At 38.3% G+C, this 17,539-nt stretch overlaps 1 protein-coding gene across 1 annotated transcript; it reads left to right on the top strand.

The window, feature by feature from the left end:
- Window positions 1-10,763: 10,763 nt before the first annotated feature.
- LOC113524000 (uncharacterized) lies at window positions 10,764-16,797 on the top strand. Its single transcript, XM_026910115.3, has 8 exons — window positions 10,764-10,835; window positions 11,946-12,046; window positions 12,133-12,306; window positions 13,980-14,015; window positions 14,425-14,536; window positions 14,931-15,049; window positions 16,021-16,138; window positions 16,363-16,797. The coding sequence occupies exons 2-8, from the start codon at window positions 11,971-11,973 to the stop codon at window positions 16,448-16,450; spliced, it is 723 nt and encodes a 240-aa protein (XP_026765916.3). The 5' UTR covers window positions 10,764-10,835; window positions 11,946-11,970; the 3' UTR covers window positions 16,451-16,797.
- The last annotated feature ends 742 nt before the right edge of the window (window positions 16,798-17,539 follow it).

Here is a 17,539-nt window from a genome sequence, read left to right on the forward strand (position 1 = left end):
CAGGAGGATATTGTCAATTAAAAAAAAAAAAAAAAAAAAAAAAATATATATATATATATATATATATATATATATATATATATATATATATATATATATATATATATTAAAGGATATTTTCAATTAAAAAGGCATAATTTTCAATTATGCCTTTGTTTCTGTTTTTTTTAAGTCACATTTTCACATTTAAAGGAAAACAATGTTGGTTGCATTAAAAGAATGATAATATCACGTAATAATAATATTGCACAATAATGTTATCTTTGATAGAGATGCTTAATAAAAAGATAATAAAAAAGTTATTTACTTAAACAAACAAACAAACACACAAGCAAATAAATACATATACATACCTAAAAAGACTATGGCTATTGCTTGTGAAAAACATTAGAAGAATTAAGGTCAATAAATAATCACTGTACTATGAGACAATGCAGAAGTTCACATCCTCAACATTTCTATGTACATAAACTGATGGATACAGAAACATACATATAGATAGAAAAAAATATTAAGAATAGAAGATTATAAGAATAAAAAGAAAATAAAATTATTTCCTAAAAAAGAGAAGGAATGAATTTCCTGTGGTGCTTCTCTGTACAAAATGCTTCACTGTCTATCACTGTCCATCTATTGTGCAAATCTTAAAACAAAGCTCAGCATCTTTTGGAGGTGAAAATGCCCTGAACCACAAGCTGTAAAATGCCGCTGTTATTTTTGCGATAATAATTTCATTATTTCTACATATGGATCTATCCAAGCTTATTTCAATTTATACAACAGCAGCTCTGACAGTAGCGCAGCTGCTGCACTTGTTCTAATGCATTATCATTTCTATAGTAACAGTTCATTTACAGGGACTTGTACGGTGGCCAATCCACATATAAAAAACATGTAATAGTTGATATGGTGAAGCTTTCCATAAGGAGATGTTTATTTATGGAAGGAGTCGCCAGTGTCAGTGCTTTGTAACAGTCAGAGGTAAAGTTGTAACATTAAGTTTTCTGACATCTTCAGGACAGAGGAGTTCACACCATGTGGTTTCTCAGTAACATGACAAGGTGCATTTTTTTTAACTTCATTAGAGAGGAAAAAGAGAGGCAGGTGAGGGAACGACTGTTTATAGCTGCTAACTAACTTTCCTGTTGTAACTATATACCAATAAAAAGTATGATGTATTGTTCTTTAATAAATAAAAAAAAATCATTGGCAAATTGCTATAGTGTATGAGGAGCAAAACACTTTGACATGTGCTTCAGAATGGTAACATTAACTACTCCATTACACACAGAGTTTTATTCCTTACTTATTAATCAAAGAATCAGAGTCTGTGCTAGACTCATACACATTCAGATATTTATTTTAAATGTGTTTATCCTTAAAATAGACTATATCACATTAGCAGAAGTTGTACAAAAAACAAAACTAAACTAAAAACAATCTAGACTTTGAAATTCAATTACAGTAGTAAATATTCTTGTGTTAAACTGGCCCCACCTGCTGTCCATTGATATTAATGCAGCAGGCCGCATCAGGCAAACAGAAGAGAGTTTGGTGTTTGGAAAAAGTTGTCAATTTGCCTAGATCACTAAAAGATACAGGGGGGTCACAGTTAAAGGCAAAACAAAACAAAACAAATAAAATAAAATAAAATAAAATAAAATAAAATAAAATAAAATAAAATAAAATAAAATAAAATAAAACCAGTAAGTGTGTTACTATGGCTTTAAGCCACCAGAATAGCTTCAGCTTCAATACTTGATATGAGGAGTGGTAGTTCAGAAGGTTGTGAGTTCAGATCCCAGCATTGTCAAGCCCTTCACAGAATAAAGGTAAGGCCCTTAACCGTATCTGCTCCAGGGGTGCCGTATCATGGCTGTCCCTGTGCTCTGACCCCAGCTTCCTAACAAGCTTCCTAAGAAGCTGGGATACATGAAGGAAAGAATTTCACTGTGCTATAATGTGTAAGTGGCAAGTAAAGATGACAAAATAAAAAAAATGCCCTACACAGCATGTCAGTGCTACTGTGTTTCCTTTAATCTGCCACACATTTGTAGCTCACTGTGTGTTTTAGGTATGCTTACAGCTTGCTCTAGGCATGTCGACCTCATTTTAGCTAAAGGGCCACATTTACTTAGGCCTTGTTATCAAACCTACAATGGGCATGTGAGCATTGCAGTGGTCTCGTCTGATGAATCACGTTTTCATTAACAAACATATATACACACACAGACACACACACACAGTATGGTCCACATACTTTTGATACTGACTCCAGACCGTCACATCCATATGTATCTCTTCCCCAAACTGTCACCACAAAGTTGGAAATACACAATTGTATAGAATGTCTTTGTATGCTGTAGCATTATGATTTCCCTTCACTGGAACTAAGAGGCCCAAACCTGTTCCAGCATGACAATGCCCCTGTGCACAAAGCAAGTTCCATGAAGACATGGTGTGTTAAGGTTGGAGTGGAAGAACTCGAGTGTCCTGCACAGAGCCCTGACCTCAACCCCACTGAACACCTTTGGGATGAACTGGAACACCGACTGAACCCCAGACCTCCTCGACATCCCAACATCAGCGCCTGACCTCACTAATGCTCTTGTAGCTGAATGAACACAAATCCCAACAGCCACGCTCCAACATCTAGTGGAAAGCCTTCCCAGAAGAGTGGAGCTTATTATAACGGCAAAGAGGGAATAAATCTGGAATCAAATCCCCCTCGCTCCTAGCGCTACGGCACACTCTTCCAGGTTGTCATGTTTGTAGAGGACATGCTAATAACAATAGACACATTTAATAAAAAATATTTGTCTTCCCCATTTTTTTAATGTGTGTAATGTGGCGTATTGTTTAACTCAGATTTACTGTTTCACTCTAATGAAACCGAACTTATTTTTATCTATTTTATTTTATGAATTTGTGTGAGGTACTTATGTTTTTCCCACCTGGTTCCTGAATGTTGGTTTACTTTTTGGGGAAAAAAATGACTACATATTAAAATCTTTTTTTGTCACCAGAGATTATTTTTTTTTTTTATAGAAGTTGCTGAGGACCACACAATTGTTATTTAGGTGCTGATAAATAAAAACATAGAATTGAAGAAGCGTGTACTTTATTTTTCCTAAGTTGTAAGACTGTAAGTTTGGCTGTGAATCGTTAAATGCTTCTCGGATCGTTCTATCTTTGGGGGAAAACCGCAGCTTGATTTCCTGTGGAACGAGTGTGTTTTATCATCACCATCAAACTGCCACACCCTCTCAAACCACAGTCGCTCCCTCCTCTTATCAAATTATAAAACCATTGCTGAAGTGATATCTGCATTAATATGATTCTGTTTACATGGTGACCAACATCACCATCACCATCATCATCATCATCATCACCACCATCATCATCATCATCATCATCATCAGCTGTGTTCTCTCGTTCTCTCCTGCTGGTTCTCACCTGTCTTCAGTCCTTCCAGAGACCCAGAGTAAAATAAAGTTCACCGTTTCACCTTCGTAATGTGTTGCTTATATGTTGCTTCATAACATGTTGATTATTATCTGCATTTGTGATCATGGATTTACATCAATTAACATGCATTGACTTAAGCACTAAGTAGACACTATTAAGATAGTTGACTTGTAATAGAAAGTAAAAACAACTAGACTACCCCTGGTACTCCCCTGGTTTATAATGATGCTGAATTTTCTAAAAAGATGAGCAGGATGCTGAAATTAACCAGCGTTAATAAACCACTGTGTGCGTTGTGTCATTACAGAAAAAATTGAGTAATGGGGTGACGAAGCAGAGTTACTGTTACCACCCTAAAGTTGATTATTTTACTATAACAGCACAAGTGTTTTATTCCTCTTATATCACAGCAATTTTCCATCAATTACAATTTTTTTTTAGCCATGATTAATTAATAAACAATTTTTTTCTCACAGATGCAAATGCACCAGATTCGTGCTGTTTCACATTCCAGAAGAATGGAATCCCTGTAAAAGTCATTGAAACGTATAAAGACACTCGGCCTGACTGTCCAAAAGCTGGAGTCATGTAAGTTTTCAACCCCTTGTTTCATTTTAATAAAAAATAAGAAACTGGTTGTGTGACACTTCTCCTAGGTTCAGAGGGAAATGAGAAAATGGGAGGCAGGCTTGGGACAACTCAAAAAAAAGGCTCTTTATTGGCGGTTACTATTTTACTTGCTTTACAGCAGTTGTATTTTAATCTGCATCAGCGTGCACACACATGGCTCTGCACTGCTCAGCTCTCACTCTCCCCTCTTTATCCTTGCCACCACTCACTCAAACACAGAACTCTCATTAGCCAAATTCCACACAAGTGTGTAATCCTTACCACTTACTTTCTCTGGCTCTGTTCTCCATTCACAAACCGGTGCTTGACCACACCCCCACTTCCACATACCCCCACCTCCCGACTCAGGCCTGCCAAACATTCCCCCCCTCCCTGACGAGAGAGGAAATCTGCCACAGCCATCTGCGCCCCCCGGCCTGTGTACCACCTCGAACTTAAACGGCTGAAGTGCCAAATACCAACAAGTGATCCACGTGTTGGCATCCTTCATGCTGTGGAGCCACTGGAGTGGGGCATGGTCCGAACAGATGGTAAAAGTCCGTCCCAAAAGATAGTATTGGAGGGTGAGGACCGCCCATTTGATGGCTAGACACTCCTTTTTGATCATGCTGTACTTACTGTCTTTCACCGAGAGCTTGCGGCTGATGTACAGCACGGGGCGCTCCTCACCCTCCACCACCTGGGACATCACGGCCCCCGACCCTCTGTCCTATGTGTCCATCTGCAAAACAAAAGGGAAAAGGCTCACCACAGAGTGCAGCTTTTTGCTGAATAAAAGCCTGTTGGCACGGTTCCATCTACTGGATCGGACGTAGCGCTCCCTTTGGATGTAGGGCTGGTGATATCTGAATAATTAGGCACAAACCTACAATAATAGCCAGCCAGCCCCAGGAAATGTCTCACCACCTTTTTGGTCTTGGGTCTCGGGCAGGCCATAATCACTGCTGTCCTATCAATTTAGGGACGCACTTGCCCATGGCCCAAGTGGAAGCCCAGATACCGTACTCTCTCCCATCCAATGACATACTTCTTTGGGTTTGCTGTGAGTCTGGCTCATTTCAACGAACTCAGGACAGCCCTCAGATGCTGAATGTGCCACTGCCAATCATTACTATAAATAATAATGCCATCTAGATTGACAGTGGCGTACGCAGCGTGTGGAAGGAGGATTCTGTCCATGAGTCACTGGAACGTTGCTGGGGCTCCAAACAACCCAAAAGGAAGGGTCATGAATTGGTGTAATGCAAACAGAGTGGAGAAGGCTGTTTTCTCTCAAGATATTGGAGTCAAGGGGATCTGCCAATATCCCTTTGTCAAATCCAGTGTTGAATAAAAGTGAGCCTTGCCTAACTGATCCAGCAGTTCGTCAGTGCGAGGCATCAGATATGCATCAAATTTAGACACTGCATTGACTTTTCTAAAGTCTTCACAAAAAATGGACTGACCTGTTGGCCTTGGGCACCAAGACAACTGGGCTACTCTAATGACTGTGGGACTCCTTGATTACCCCCATGTTGAGCATAGCCTTAAGTTCATCGCGAACCACATTTTTTTGTGTTCAGGTAACCAGTATGGGCGGCTGCGTACAAACATGCCTGGAGGAGTCTCAAGTTGGCGTTCTATGAGGTCCATGCAGCTGGGTAGAGGAGAAAACACATCGGAAAAATCCTCCTGCAACCTGGTAACCTGTGGTCCCTGGGACGGTGAGAGGTGATCTCCACTGGGGAATGGGGCCCCAGTTTTTAGACTTACCACCAGTCCCAGCTCCTCCTTCTCAGAAACCACCTTTGCCAGAGCCACAGAAACCGCTTCACTCCATGGTTTAAGGAGACTGAGGTGGTATGCTTGAAGTGCTTCACCTCTATCCTTTCACCTGACCACATAGTCGACTTCTCCGACTAGCTGAGTGACCTAAAAGTGTCCTTGCCACTAAAACGAGCACTTTATGTCCTGGTGCAAATTCCCATAGCCGAGTACCCCTGTCGTACAGCCGGGATTGACATTCTTACACCTGTAATAAATTCTGTGTTAACTGCACAAGAGTGTGGAGTTTTGGTGTCAGGTCAAGAACATATTGAATTTTGTTTTTGCTACTAGAAGGTCCCTCTTCCCAATTTCCACTACTGACAGTTAAGATGCCACAAGGCATGTGCCCATACAATAACTCAAAGTGGGAAAACCCTGTGGAGGCTTGTGGGGCCTCTCCTACTACATATAACAGGGGCTCAAGCCACATATCCCAATTCCACTCATCATTGTCAACAAACTTACAAATCATATTTTTAAGTATTTGAATAAGTGTTCGACCAGCCCACAATGGTGCAAATCAATTTATTTACAATAATTCCTACAGTTCACAACATGTCTGTGATATGACCGTAGTGCCCTGGTCAGTCAGGATCTCTTTCAGGATCCGGACTCAGGAGATAACCCAGAAGAGTGCCTCCACAACACTGCGTGCTGAGATGTTGTGCACGGGCACTGCTTCCGGATATAGTGTTGCATAATCCAGCAGGACTAACCGAAAGTGATATCCTCATGTGCACCTTTCTTATGGCTCGTCGAGGTCCATGCCAATTCTGTCAAAGGGGACGTTGTTTAATGGATGGGGGCGCAATGGGACTTTTGGGGTGGCCGGTGGATTAACCAGCTGACATTTGCGTAATGTCTCACGCCTCCTGCAAACATTGCCACGAATGCTCAGCAAATAAAAATAAGCCATTGGACAGTTGAGTGTTTTATCTTGGCCCAATTGCCCAGCCATGGGATTATGATGAGCTGCATGGAACAGGACTTCTCTACAGCTCATCGAAACTAACAACTGGGTCATCTCCTCCTTAGTTTGAGTGTCCTAAGTCACTCAATATAACTTATACTTAATTGAAAAATAGGGGTGGGATATTGCAACATTAGGCTGAATTTGCTGACCATCGGTTACTCTCACTTGATCGAAAGCATGCCTCAGGATCTCTTTGCCCAACTGCTCCAAGCGGAAATCCTAGAGGGGAATCCCCACCAATCTCCCTGACATGGAGTTAATATCAAGTCAAGTGGCTTTATTGTCATTCTGACCATATACAGCTAGTACAGTATATAGTGAAACGAAACAACGTTCCTCCAGGACCATGGTGCTACATCAAACATCACAGAACTACAAGAGACTACACATTTCTACATAAAGTGCAGCAAACATGTGCAAACAGCACAAGACACTACAATAACTACTAAAACAGGACAATAGGCACATTAAGAGACAGTGCAGTGCCAACTAGTACACAGTTCTAGTAATGAAAGTGTCAGGTATAACAGTAGTGCAAAAAAATAACAATATAATAAATTTCTGTGAATGTAAACATAACATACTATGACATAGTATTTGGAAGATAAGCTTATACTATACAAGGACATAGCAGTTATTGGGGTAGCAGCCAGGCAAAGAATATAGTAATGACAAGAAATTATATACAATATTTTATAAATACAGTAGCAGCAAAAAAAAAGTGCAAAATTGCAAAGGGAGTGTTATGGTGTTGAGTGTGTGTGTGTGTGTGTGTGTGTGTACTGTCAGTCCAGTCTCTGAGTATTGAGGAGTCTGATGGCTTGGGGGAAGAAACTGTTAAACAGTCTGGCTCGGAAGGCCCGAATGCTTCGGTACCGTTTACCAGATGGCAGGAGGTTGAAGATTTTATGTGAAGGGTGCATGGGGTCATCCACCATGTTCATGGCATTGCAGATGCAGCGTGTGGTGTAAATGTCTATGATGGAGAGAAGAGGAACCCCAATGATCTTCTCAGCTGTCCTCACTATCTGCTTCAGGGTCTTGCGATCCGAGACGGTGCAATTTGCAAACCAAGCAGTGATGCAGCTGCTCAGGATGCTCTCAATAGTCCCTCTGTAGAATATGGTGAGGATGGGGATGGGAGATGGGTTTTGCTCAGCCTTTGCAGAAAGTAGAGACGCTGCTGGGCTTTCTTGGTTATGGAGCTGGTGTTGAGGGACCAGGTGAGTTTCTCTGCCAGGTGAACACCAAGGAATTTGGTGCTCTTGAAGACCTCCAGGAGCCATTGATGTTCCCCGAACTTGTGCCAGTCATTGTGCTCTAAACAGTCCTGAAGAGCAGAGATGGTTCCTGCTGGCCATAACCAGTTTGTAACATCTGACTAGTGGTCTGTATGCTGGGATCAGCATAACAGTGATGTGGAGTAGCCGAGGTGGGGGCAGGGCACTGCCTGGTATGCGCCAGGGATGTTTTTGTAAACAAGATCCAGTGCATTCTCCCCTCTCATTGCAAAGTCCACATGCTGATGGAATTCAGGGAGCACTGACTTGAGATTTGCATGGTGGAAATCTCCAGCAACAATAAACAGTCCGTCAGGGTGTGAATTCTGCAGTTCGCTAATAGCCCCATAAAGTTCACAGAGTGCCTCCTTAACATTAGCACTGGGGAATGTACACTCTGATTATAAGGACAGTGGTGAATTCCCATGGTAAATATAATGGTCTGCATCTATCAGTCACAAGCTTGCACCATTCTGTGCAGATTTATTGTCCAGGGAGCAGACACTGAAGAGCAGGATGGACAGGAAAGCTGGCTGGCTAGGGTTCCGCTTCCTTGCACACCGATTACGACGTCGTCCCTGCAGCAAGCCAGCCATTGTTTCTCCAGCAGATCATCATGCAGGTTAGTTGTTGCATGGTGTCTGTACTTTATTAGGAGCGGCTGCTGCTTCCTATAGCCTCTATATCTCTAACACATTGAGGCATGGACTCCAAAAGACCACTGGTATACAGTACATCCCAGCACAATCAGGGGCGGCCTGCAGCGCATCTGGGATCTGGACCAACTCCCTCACCTCCATCACATGGCATTGGTCCTGGAAATGCCCAGGATCCCTGCAACACCAGCACACCGGCCCAAGACTTACTCCTACACCTGTGGGCTAGTGGCGAGGACTCCATGACGGCGGATCTTCCTGAGTCCTGGGTTTCGGCACCAGTGTGACACTTCTCCTAGGTTCAGGGGGAAATGAAGAACTGGGAGGCGGGCTTGGTACAACTAAAATTGCCATTATTATTTAGCTCGTTTTCAGCTGTTGTATTTTAATCTGCATCAGTGTGGGCGCACACACATGTGGCTCTGCACTGCTCAGCTCTCGCTCTCCTGAGGCTCTCATCTCTCCCCTCTTTATCTGTGCCGCTGCTCACTGAAACACAGAACATTTGTTTGCACAGGTAATCCTTACCTTACAAAAAAAACAGCAAAAAATAGGAAAAGACTGAGGATTAAACATGCTGTGTGTGTGTGAGAGAGAGAGAGAGAGCGAGAGAGAGAGAGAGAGAGAGAGAGAGGGAGAGATAAAATCGCATGGAAATCACTATCTTGTTCTCATCAGCACTTCACACCCCTTCCACACACACAATCAGTTTCTGCTGATCAAAACACATTTTCAGATTTTTTTCACGTAAACAGCTTTCAGTTTACTAATTTAAATGACATTTTTATTTTTATTTTGGCTTTTTAAAAACTACTTATAAAATAAAACAGAAAATAGTTCTTTAGCACTTCACACTCCAAAAACAGTCAGGGGACTAAAGTACAGGCCAAGCTAATAATTAGGCAAATTTAATAATGACGATTTTATTATCTCTTGTGTATTGTGTGTGATGTCGTGTGTTGTTTAACATAAGATCTGATTTTGGACTCAGATTTACTGTTTTACTCCAATGAAGCTGCACTTATATATATTTATTTTATTTTATGCAGTTGTGTGATGTAAGTTTGGCTGTGAAGTGTTAAACGCTGCTCAGCTCTTTCTCACTTCAGGTGAAAACCACAGCTTGGTTTCCTGTGGAAGAGGTGTTTTTTTTTCACCTCGATCCAAACTATACTCTCCCATTCCACTCATAAGATGAGTGCTGAGGTGATATCTGCATTAATATGATTCTGTTCATATCATCATCATCATCATCATCACCTTCATCACCAGCCATGTTCTCTCGTTCTCTCCTGCTGGTTCTCATCTGCCTTCAGTTCTTCACAACCGCTCAGAGTAAGATAAAGTTCACTTTTTTGACTATTTAACTCTTTTTTGTACATAATATTAGATTAGTTTGGAATGTTGCTGAACTTCCTAAAAAATAATCAGGTTGTTAGAAAAGCATAAAAAATCCACAGTGTGTATGTGTGTGTGTGTTTGTGTGATGTGCTGTTGCAGTAAAATACTGAGTAATTGGATGGTGTGATGAAATGGAGTTACTGTTTACAACCCCAAAGTGTGTCCCCAGGTGTATTATTCCTCATATACTACAGCAATGTGCCAATGTTCACAATTTTTTCATTTATTAAAGAACAACACATCCTACTTTTAAACTATATTTAACTTTGTTGATCATGTTATAGCAGGTATAGACAGATGTTCCCTCACCAGATTTGCAGCTACACTATTGTTAGAGCTGTTATGGAAAATTAACCAACACCTTCTGACCAATCACAATCCAGAATTCCATAGTGCTGTGGTATTTAAAATATACCAGATATAAGAAAAAGCATCTAGTGTTTTTTAATTAATTAGAGAGAATTTAATCAGATTACTAAGCCACGACTGATAAATGAATGCATAACTGTTTTCCAAATATAGCAAATCACTGCTGTTTCAGATACCAGAAGAATCCAATCCCTGGAAATTCATTGCAGAATATGAAGTAACAAGTCCTGAGTGTACAAAAGCTGCAGTCATGTAAGTTTTCAACCCCTTGTTTGATTTGAATAAATATTCAGGAAACAAGAAGAAATGAATATTTCCTTTAGAAAATGTACTCTTATGTACAGTGTCCTGTATTTGGACTTTTTCTTAAAAATTATATTAAATCTAGCATTTTTTGACTGAATTGAACTATAGTTTGTGGGCATGAATTTATTAAATTTTTTATACCTATTAAAAACATTTCAAATTTCATATTATGGCTTTGTTTCTGTTTTCACATTTTAAAAGAAAAATATTTTTGGTTGCATTCAATGATATTAAAATGTTCATGTCACATCTTGGACAGCAAATTTTTATAACTTAAAAAAGTCATTTCAATAAACAAACAAATAAATAAAAAAAGTATCAGATTACAGCCCTCATGCCCTGCATTTGGGGGTGGAGTCATTCTGAAAGTGATCATGCCCATCATAGGATAAAGGTGATCAGTCAGAAGAACTTCATACTGATTTGCAGTGATACTTGCCTCTAAGCGGAGCCATGTTATATGAGCAAAAGTAAATGCATACAGCATAATAGCTGCGTTTTTTTTCCTTTAATTTGTCACCCATCTGTAGCTCACTGTGCATTTTAGATGGGCTTATAGCTCCATCCAGAACCAGTGTAGTACCATGAGGTGGGAATGGGGGATGTGTGATAGATTCTTGGTTTTATAGACAAGCTGCATGATTTTTAAATCAAATAGAGGTGGCTTCAGAAAACCAGTGAAGAAAACACAACACAGTGTGACATGAGTGAACCTAAAAAGATGGCATGAATAAAAGTTTTCAACCACCATGTACTACTACACTGTACTACAGCTATGCTGCATTAGGCTGCACTTTTACTGCCACAGATCTTTAAGCTTTTCTGCTAGCTAATAGCTATGGTTAGGGTTAGTATGTGTATGGAAATTCTTTGCTGTCCCTATGATGGTGCACAGCCTTTTCTTCTATAACTTATACTCTGCACCAGTGCCTGAGAGCTGTGCATGCTTGGTTTTGGGTAAAAGCCACATATGGGTTTCCTGTGAAACTTTTTTTTAACTGTTTCAGCACTGCTCATGATTAATATGCTCAACAGCCCTCCTATTTTTTTACTCAGTGATTTTCCACCACAATCATCAGCTATGTTCTCCAATACTCATTCTGTTCTGCTGGTTCTACTGGTGATCACCTACTTTCATTCCCACACAGCAGGCAACGGTAAGTTAAACACAAACCACTTCCCTATTTTCCTAGTAAACCACATAACCTGAATTTATTACCAGTTTTCTTCTTTTTAATCACAGATGAATTCGTGACTCATTTTTGTTTAAACATGGATACACCTGAACACATGGATTCCTCAACAGTGCAAGGTAGAAAAAACTCTACACACTTCTCTTATTTAGCTACGAAGAGTCCAGTTCCACAGGATTACACAGAAGAACAACTACACACAGTAACATCACATGGAATTTCAGGTATGTTATATGTAAATATAATAAACTTCTTAACACAGCTTACTGCTTAAAACAGAAGTTTGGGCAGGTTCAATTCACACAGACGCCGTCAGTGCGGGGACATTGGGTCAATCGCTCCCTCAATCCCAAGCAAAATAAAGAAAAGCTGCACAAAAAAAACCCCTAAAAATAATGACTATTCATTTTAAAACATTTAGCGATAATTCCTCTTCCTATATCCACACCTGTGGTGTTTAAACAGTATCGTTATTCAAGAGCGCCCTATCTGCAGAACAGTGTTAGTGAAACTGCTTATAAACAGAGAGCACGAGGTGTGAATTGAGCTGTGAATTAAATTATTCACGAGCATGAAGCAGCGACTTGACAGTGCAGAGAATCTTGACTCCCGGTGAGTAAAGTTGAATTTTGAGTCTTTGGGAGATTGAAGTGAAGTGAAGTGACTTGTGGCCAAGTATGGTGACCCATACTAGGAATTTGTGCTCTGCATTTAACCCATCCAAGTGCACACACACAGTAGTGAACACACACCCGGAGCAGTGGGCAGCCTTTTTCGCTGCGGCGCCCGGGGAGCAGTTGGGGGTTCGGTGCCTTGCTCAAGGGTCTCACCTCAGTCGTGGTATTGAGGGTGGAAGAGAGCACTGGTCATTCACTCCCCCCACCTACAATCCCTGCCGGACCCGAGACTCGAACCCACAACATTCAGGTTCACCTTCGGGTTGCAAGTCCGACTCTCTATCCATTTTATAGTTTATACCAATACACTGCTCCATCTGATCTCTGAACACAAAAATACATTTTTTACATTTTATAATGTATTAAATTATTGTATGATTTTATAATTATTTATACAATTTTATAAATTATGATGATTTATCATAATTTTTTTAACATGGATGCAATATTTACCACAGATATTGATGAAGTTATCATTTATAACAATTATTTCTACCGTTATTCATGAATAAAGAACAGTTGGTGTTTATTTCACTACCTGCATGGATTATTATTATTATTATTATTATTATTATTATTATTATTATTATTATTATTATTATTATTATTATTATCTTGCCTTCCTATCAGAGGTTTGTTGCATTAGCTTAGGGGTCTGAAAACTTAATTTAATTAATAACAAATTATAAATGTTCAGTGTACATTCTTTATTGTCACTCATTATGGAATGAAAATCATATGCACACTATAATGTAATGCTGCTTAATTTATTAATTATTTATAATATTATTATTTATATTATTATTAAAAATTATTAATTTATATTGCTGTAATGAAAAATTATATACACACACAGAGTTAAGCTCTATATTATTGCAGATCCAGACCTGCTAACACCACAAACGAATAATGCATTAAGTCGTAGATTTAAAGGGGGCCGGGGCTCCCAGAGGGTCAGTTAATATCGGAAAGTTCAAGACAGCTACACAATCTGTCATTCCAGATTCATATGTCGATTGTCTCATCTGCTAGTTTTATTTTATCTCTGATGCAAAAAAATGCACATTTCCTACACAAAATGCATAAAACATTGTCAGTTCTGTATATTAGAGTTGTATATTATGGGCTGTATATTAAACCCATTTGGCTGTACAGTGTTACCACTTCACAGTCTGGGTGGAGTTTCACATGTTCTTACTTGGAGCTTTTTTCTCTTTTAGCTACAACTCATCCAGCTCAACAGGATTACAAAAAAAGTAAGGAAAAAAAAGAGGAAGTGGGTAATTAAACTGTCACTGTTACTTTTTTAATATTTGGAGAAAAAGATGTTTTGTTTAACCACATGCTGCTATACTGCTGTTCAGCAATGCTGCTGTGGATATTTGCGTTAATATTTGCAGAACTCATTCTGTTCTTCATCAACCCTCCACTCTCTATCACTCCATCTCCCTTCATCCATCCATCCATCCATCCATCCAATTTAGTCAATCCTAATCTATCCTAAATTAGAGCAAAACATTCTGACCAATCAGAATCTAGAATTCAACAGCGCTGTGGTATTTATACTTAACATAAAAGCAAGGTTTTTTTATTACTTAGAGAGCATTTAAGTGAGTACTAAGTGATGATTAATAAATAAATAAATGCTTAAATGTTTTCACACAGATCCAAATACTCCAGATATGTGCTGTTTTAAATTCGAGAAGAATGAAAGCCATGTAACACTCATTACGGTGTATAAAGAAACTGCGACTGAATGTCCAAACCCTGGAGTCATGTACGTTTTCCACGCCCCATTTCACTTTAACAGTATTAAGAAAAATATTGTCTTTTCCTGTCCAGCATTGCCTCATGGTTATATAACAGATAAATGTATTATAATGTAACTGTAAATTACTACATAAGAGTGTTATATTTTCTGTTTTATTTGCAGTTTTATACTGATGTTAATCTTCTCTCCTCTGCAGTTTTATACTGATGTTAATCTTCTCTCCTCTGCAGTTTTATACTGATGTTAATCTTCTCTCCTCTGCAGTTTTATACTGATGTTAATCTTCTCTCCTCTGCAGTTTTATACTGATGTTAATCTTCTCTCCTCTGCAGTTTTATACTGATGTTAATCTTCTCTCCTCTGCAGTTTTATACTGATGTTAATCTTCTCTGCTCTGCAGTTTTACCCTACAGGACAGTGATTCTGTGTGTGCAGACCCCCGTGATGAATGGGTGAAGAACAAAATGAAAAAACTTGACCAGCGCCCGATCGGAAGCTCAACTCAACCTCAACCAAATGGTTTAATCCTCTCTCCATTAATAAGAAATTTTCTTTTAAAAAATGTACTGTTACTATATAGTTTGCTGTATTTGGACAGGAGGCTTTTTATTATGAATCATATTTAAACATAAACTAATCTACCATTATTTGACTTAAACTACAGCTGTGAGCATGAGTTAATTAGTTAATTTTATCTTTTTAATTATGCATTATGGCTTTGTTTCTGTTTTTTTTTTTTTAATCACAAATTCAAAAGAAAACGGTGTTGGTTTACATTCGACGACATTAAAATATACATGTCACATCTTTTCAACATTTCAACATCATTGTGTGTGTTGTGTGGTTATAGTAAAATAATCAATGTCTGGGGGTGGTGTGATGAAGCAGTTGATTTTCCTGTAATAGCACATCCCCAACTGCTTTATTCCTCTTATACTACAGCAATTTGCCAAGAATTACCAAACAATTATGTTCCCTCACCAGCCTTTCTTTTTTCTCTCTCTTGAAATTAATAAGACAAAAAGCAGCTTGTCGTGTTACCGAGAAAGCACAAAGCGTAAACTTCTCTGTCCTGAAGATGTCAGAAAACTTAAAGTTACAGCTTTACTGCTGACACTGGAGACTCCTTCCATAAATGTTAAATAAACATCTCCTTACAGAAAACTTCACCATATCAACAGTTACACACATCTTTAATCTGTTTATTATCAATGGAGTGTCCACTGTACATGTCCCTGTGAATGAGCTGTTACTATAGAAACAATTACGTATCAGAGTGAGTGCATTAATATAAACCTGCACTACTGTCAGAGCTGCTGTTATAGAAAAATAATCAACACCTTCTGACCAATCAGCATCTAGAATTCAGCAGCACTGTTGTACAATTTAAGACATACTCCAAGCAAAATCTTATAGTAGATATAAAACCATTTAATGTTGTTTTTTGAGGATTTAATCACAGAACTAAATACTTAAATGTTTTCACGCAGATGGAAATGTAAAGGGACCAAATAAATGCTGTTTCAAATACCAGACAAGTCAAATCCATGTAAGATTCATTAAAGCGTATCAAGAAACAGAGCGTCAGTGCACAAAACCTGGAGTCATGTAAGCTTTCACCAACTCATTTATTTCTAATTATTTTCAATTAATATTGAAAAAAAGGTTTGTATTTCCATGTCCATCATTGCTCTATGTTTATGTATTACATAATATAAATTTAATAGAATATAACTTTAAATAATTGTGGAGGTTTGGGACGTGTGAGAGGGTTTGATTTTCTGTCTTTATTGCAGTTATACACTGATGTAAATCTTCTCTCTCCTCTGCAGCTTTACCCTAAAGGACGGCCGTCAGGTGTGTGCAGACCCCAACGTCGAGTGGGTGAAGAACATCATGAAAAAATTGACCAGCGTCTGATTTAATAAGTCAACTGAGTGTTTAAATCCTCTCTCCTTTGCTAAGATTTTTTTTTGCATGTTTAATTTATTTGGACAGATAGAATAAAGCTTTTTACTGTAAATCATATTTAAACAAGCTTTTGTTTAAATTAGTCTGGCATTATTTAACTGAATTAAGTTGTAGACATTTTAAATTGCACATTATGTCTATGTTTCTGTTTTTTAATCAGATTTTCATATTTTAAAAGAAAACAATGTTAGATGCATTCAAATACAATAAAATGTTTCTCTTCAAATCTTTCAACATTTTTTTCTTCCATGTATGGGTTCCTGTTTTGCTGCAAAATTTGTGTTTGATGTGTTGATGGCCACATGTGAGCATAATATTTTTCCATTTTCTCTCTTTTTGCTAGTATTTTCAACTTTTTTATTTAAATTGTTTTTAATACTTTAAAAAATTCTTCTTTCCTTTTTTCCTCTCTCTCTCTCACAAGTGGCTTTAATCAATCAATCAATCAGTTCAGTAATAGATGGTTATGTCTTGCAAAGAAATAATAGAAGAATTAAAGTCAATAAATAATCACTGTATTATGTCACCATCTTGTGTGTGAATCCTAAAACACAAAGGTTAGATATAGTGAAATTTTCTGTAACGTATCATTTATTTAACATTTATGGAAGGAATCACACACACACACAAAAAAAAACATGTAGTGGTCAGTGGGTTGTAGAAAATCTATTAAAATTATTAAAATTTATTTAAAAAAATGTTAAAATTTATTAAAATGTAATTTTAATGTTGTTGTTAAAACCCCCAATAAAATTAAAAATAAAATTAATTGTATTGGTTGCATAGTATTACAAACAGACATTTATTGTCTCTCTACAAAGAAGAATAAGAAGCTAGCTTTACAGTTAAAGGCATTTGATGGTTTTATTGGACAGAAAATGAACCAAACAGAAGTGCTGGCTTGGCACATGAACGATTTCCTGGCACAGTAAACCCATGAATTCAAACAGTACATATGATGTCATGATTGTGCTTTCTGTCGTGTCATGAGCTGCATCTCAAATAATAAACTCTGAATAATAAGCATTCAAAAGCGCT

The sequence above is a fragment of the Pangasianodon hypophthalmus genome, chromosome 4 (assembly GCF_027358585.1).
Source record: "Pangasianodon hypophthalmus isolate fPanHyp1 chromosome 4, fPanHyp1.pri, whole genome shotgun sequence".
NCBI classification, from domain to species: domain Eukaryota; kingdom Metazoa; phylum Chordata; class Actinopteri; order Siluriformes; family Pangasiidae; genus Pangasianodon; species Pangasianodon hypophthalmus.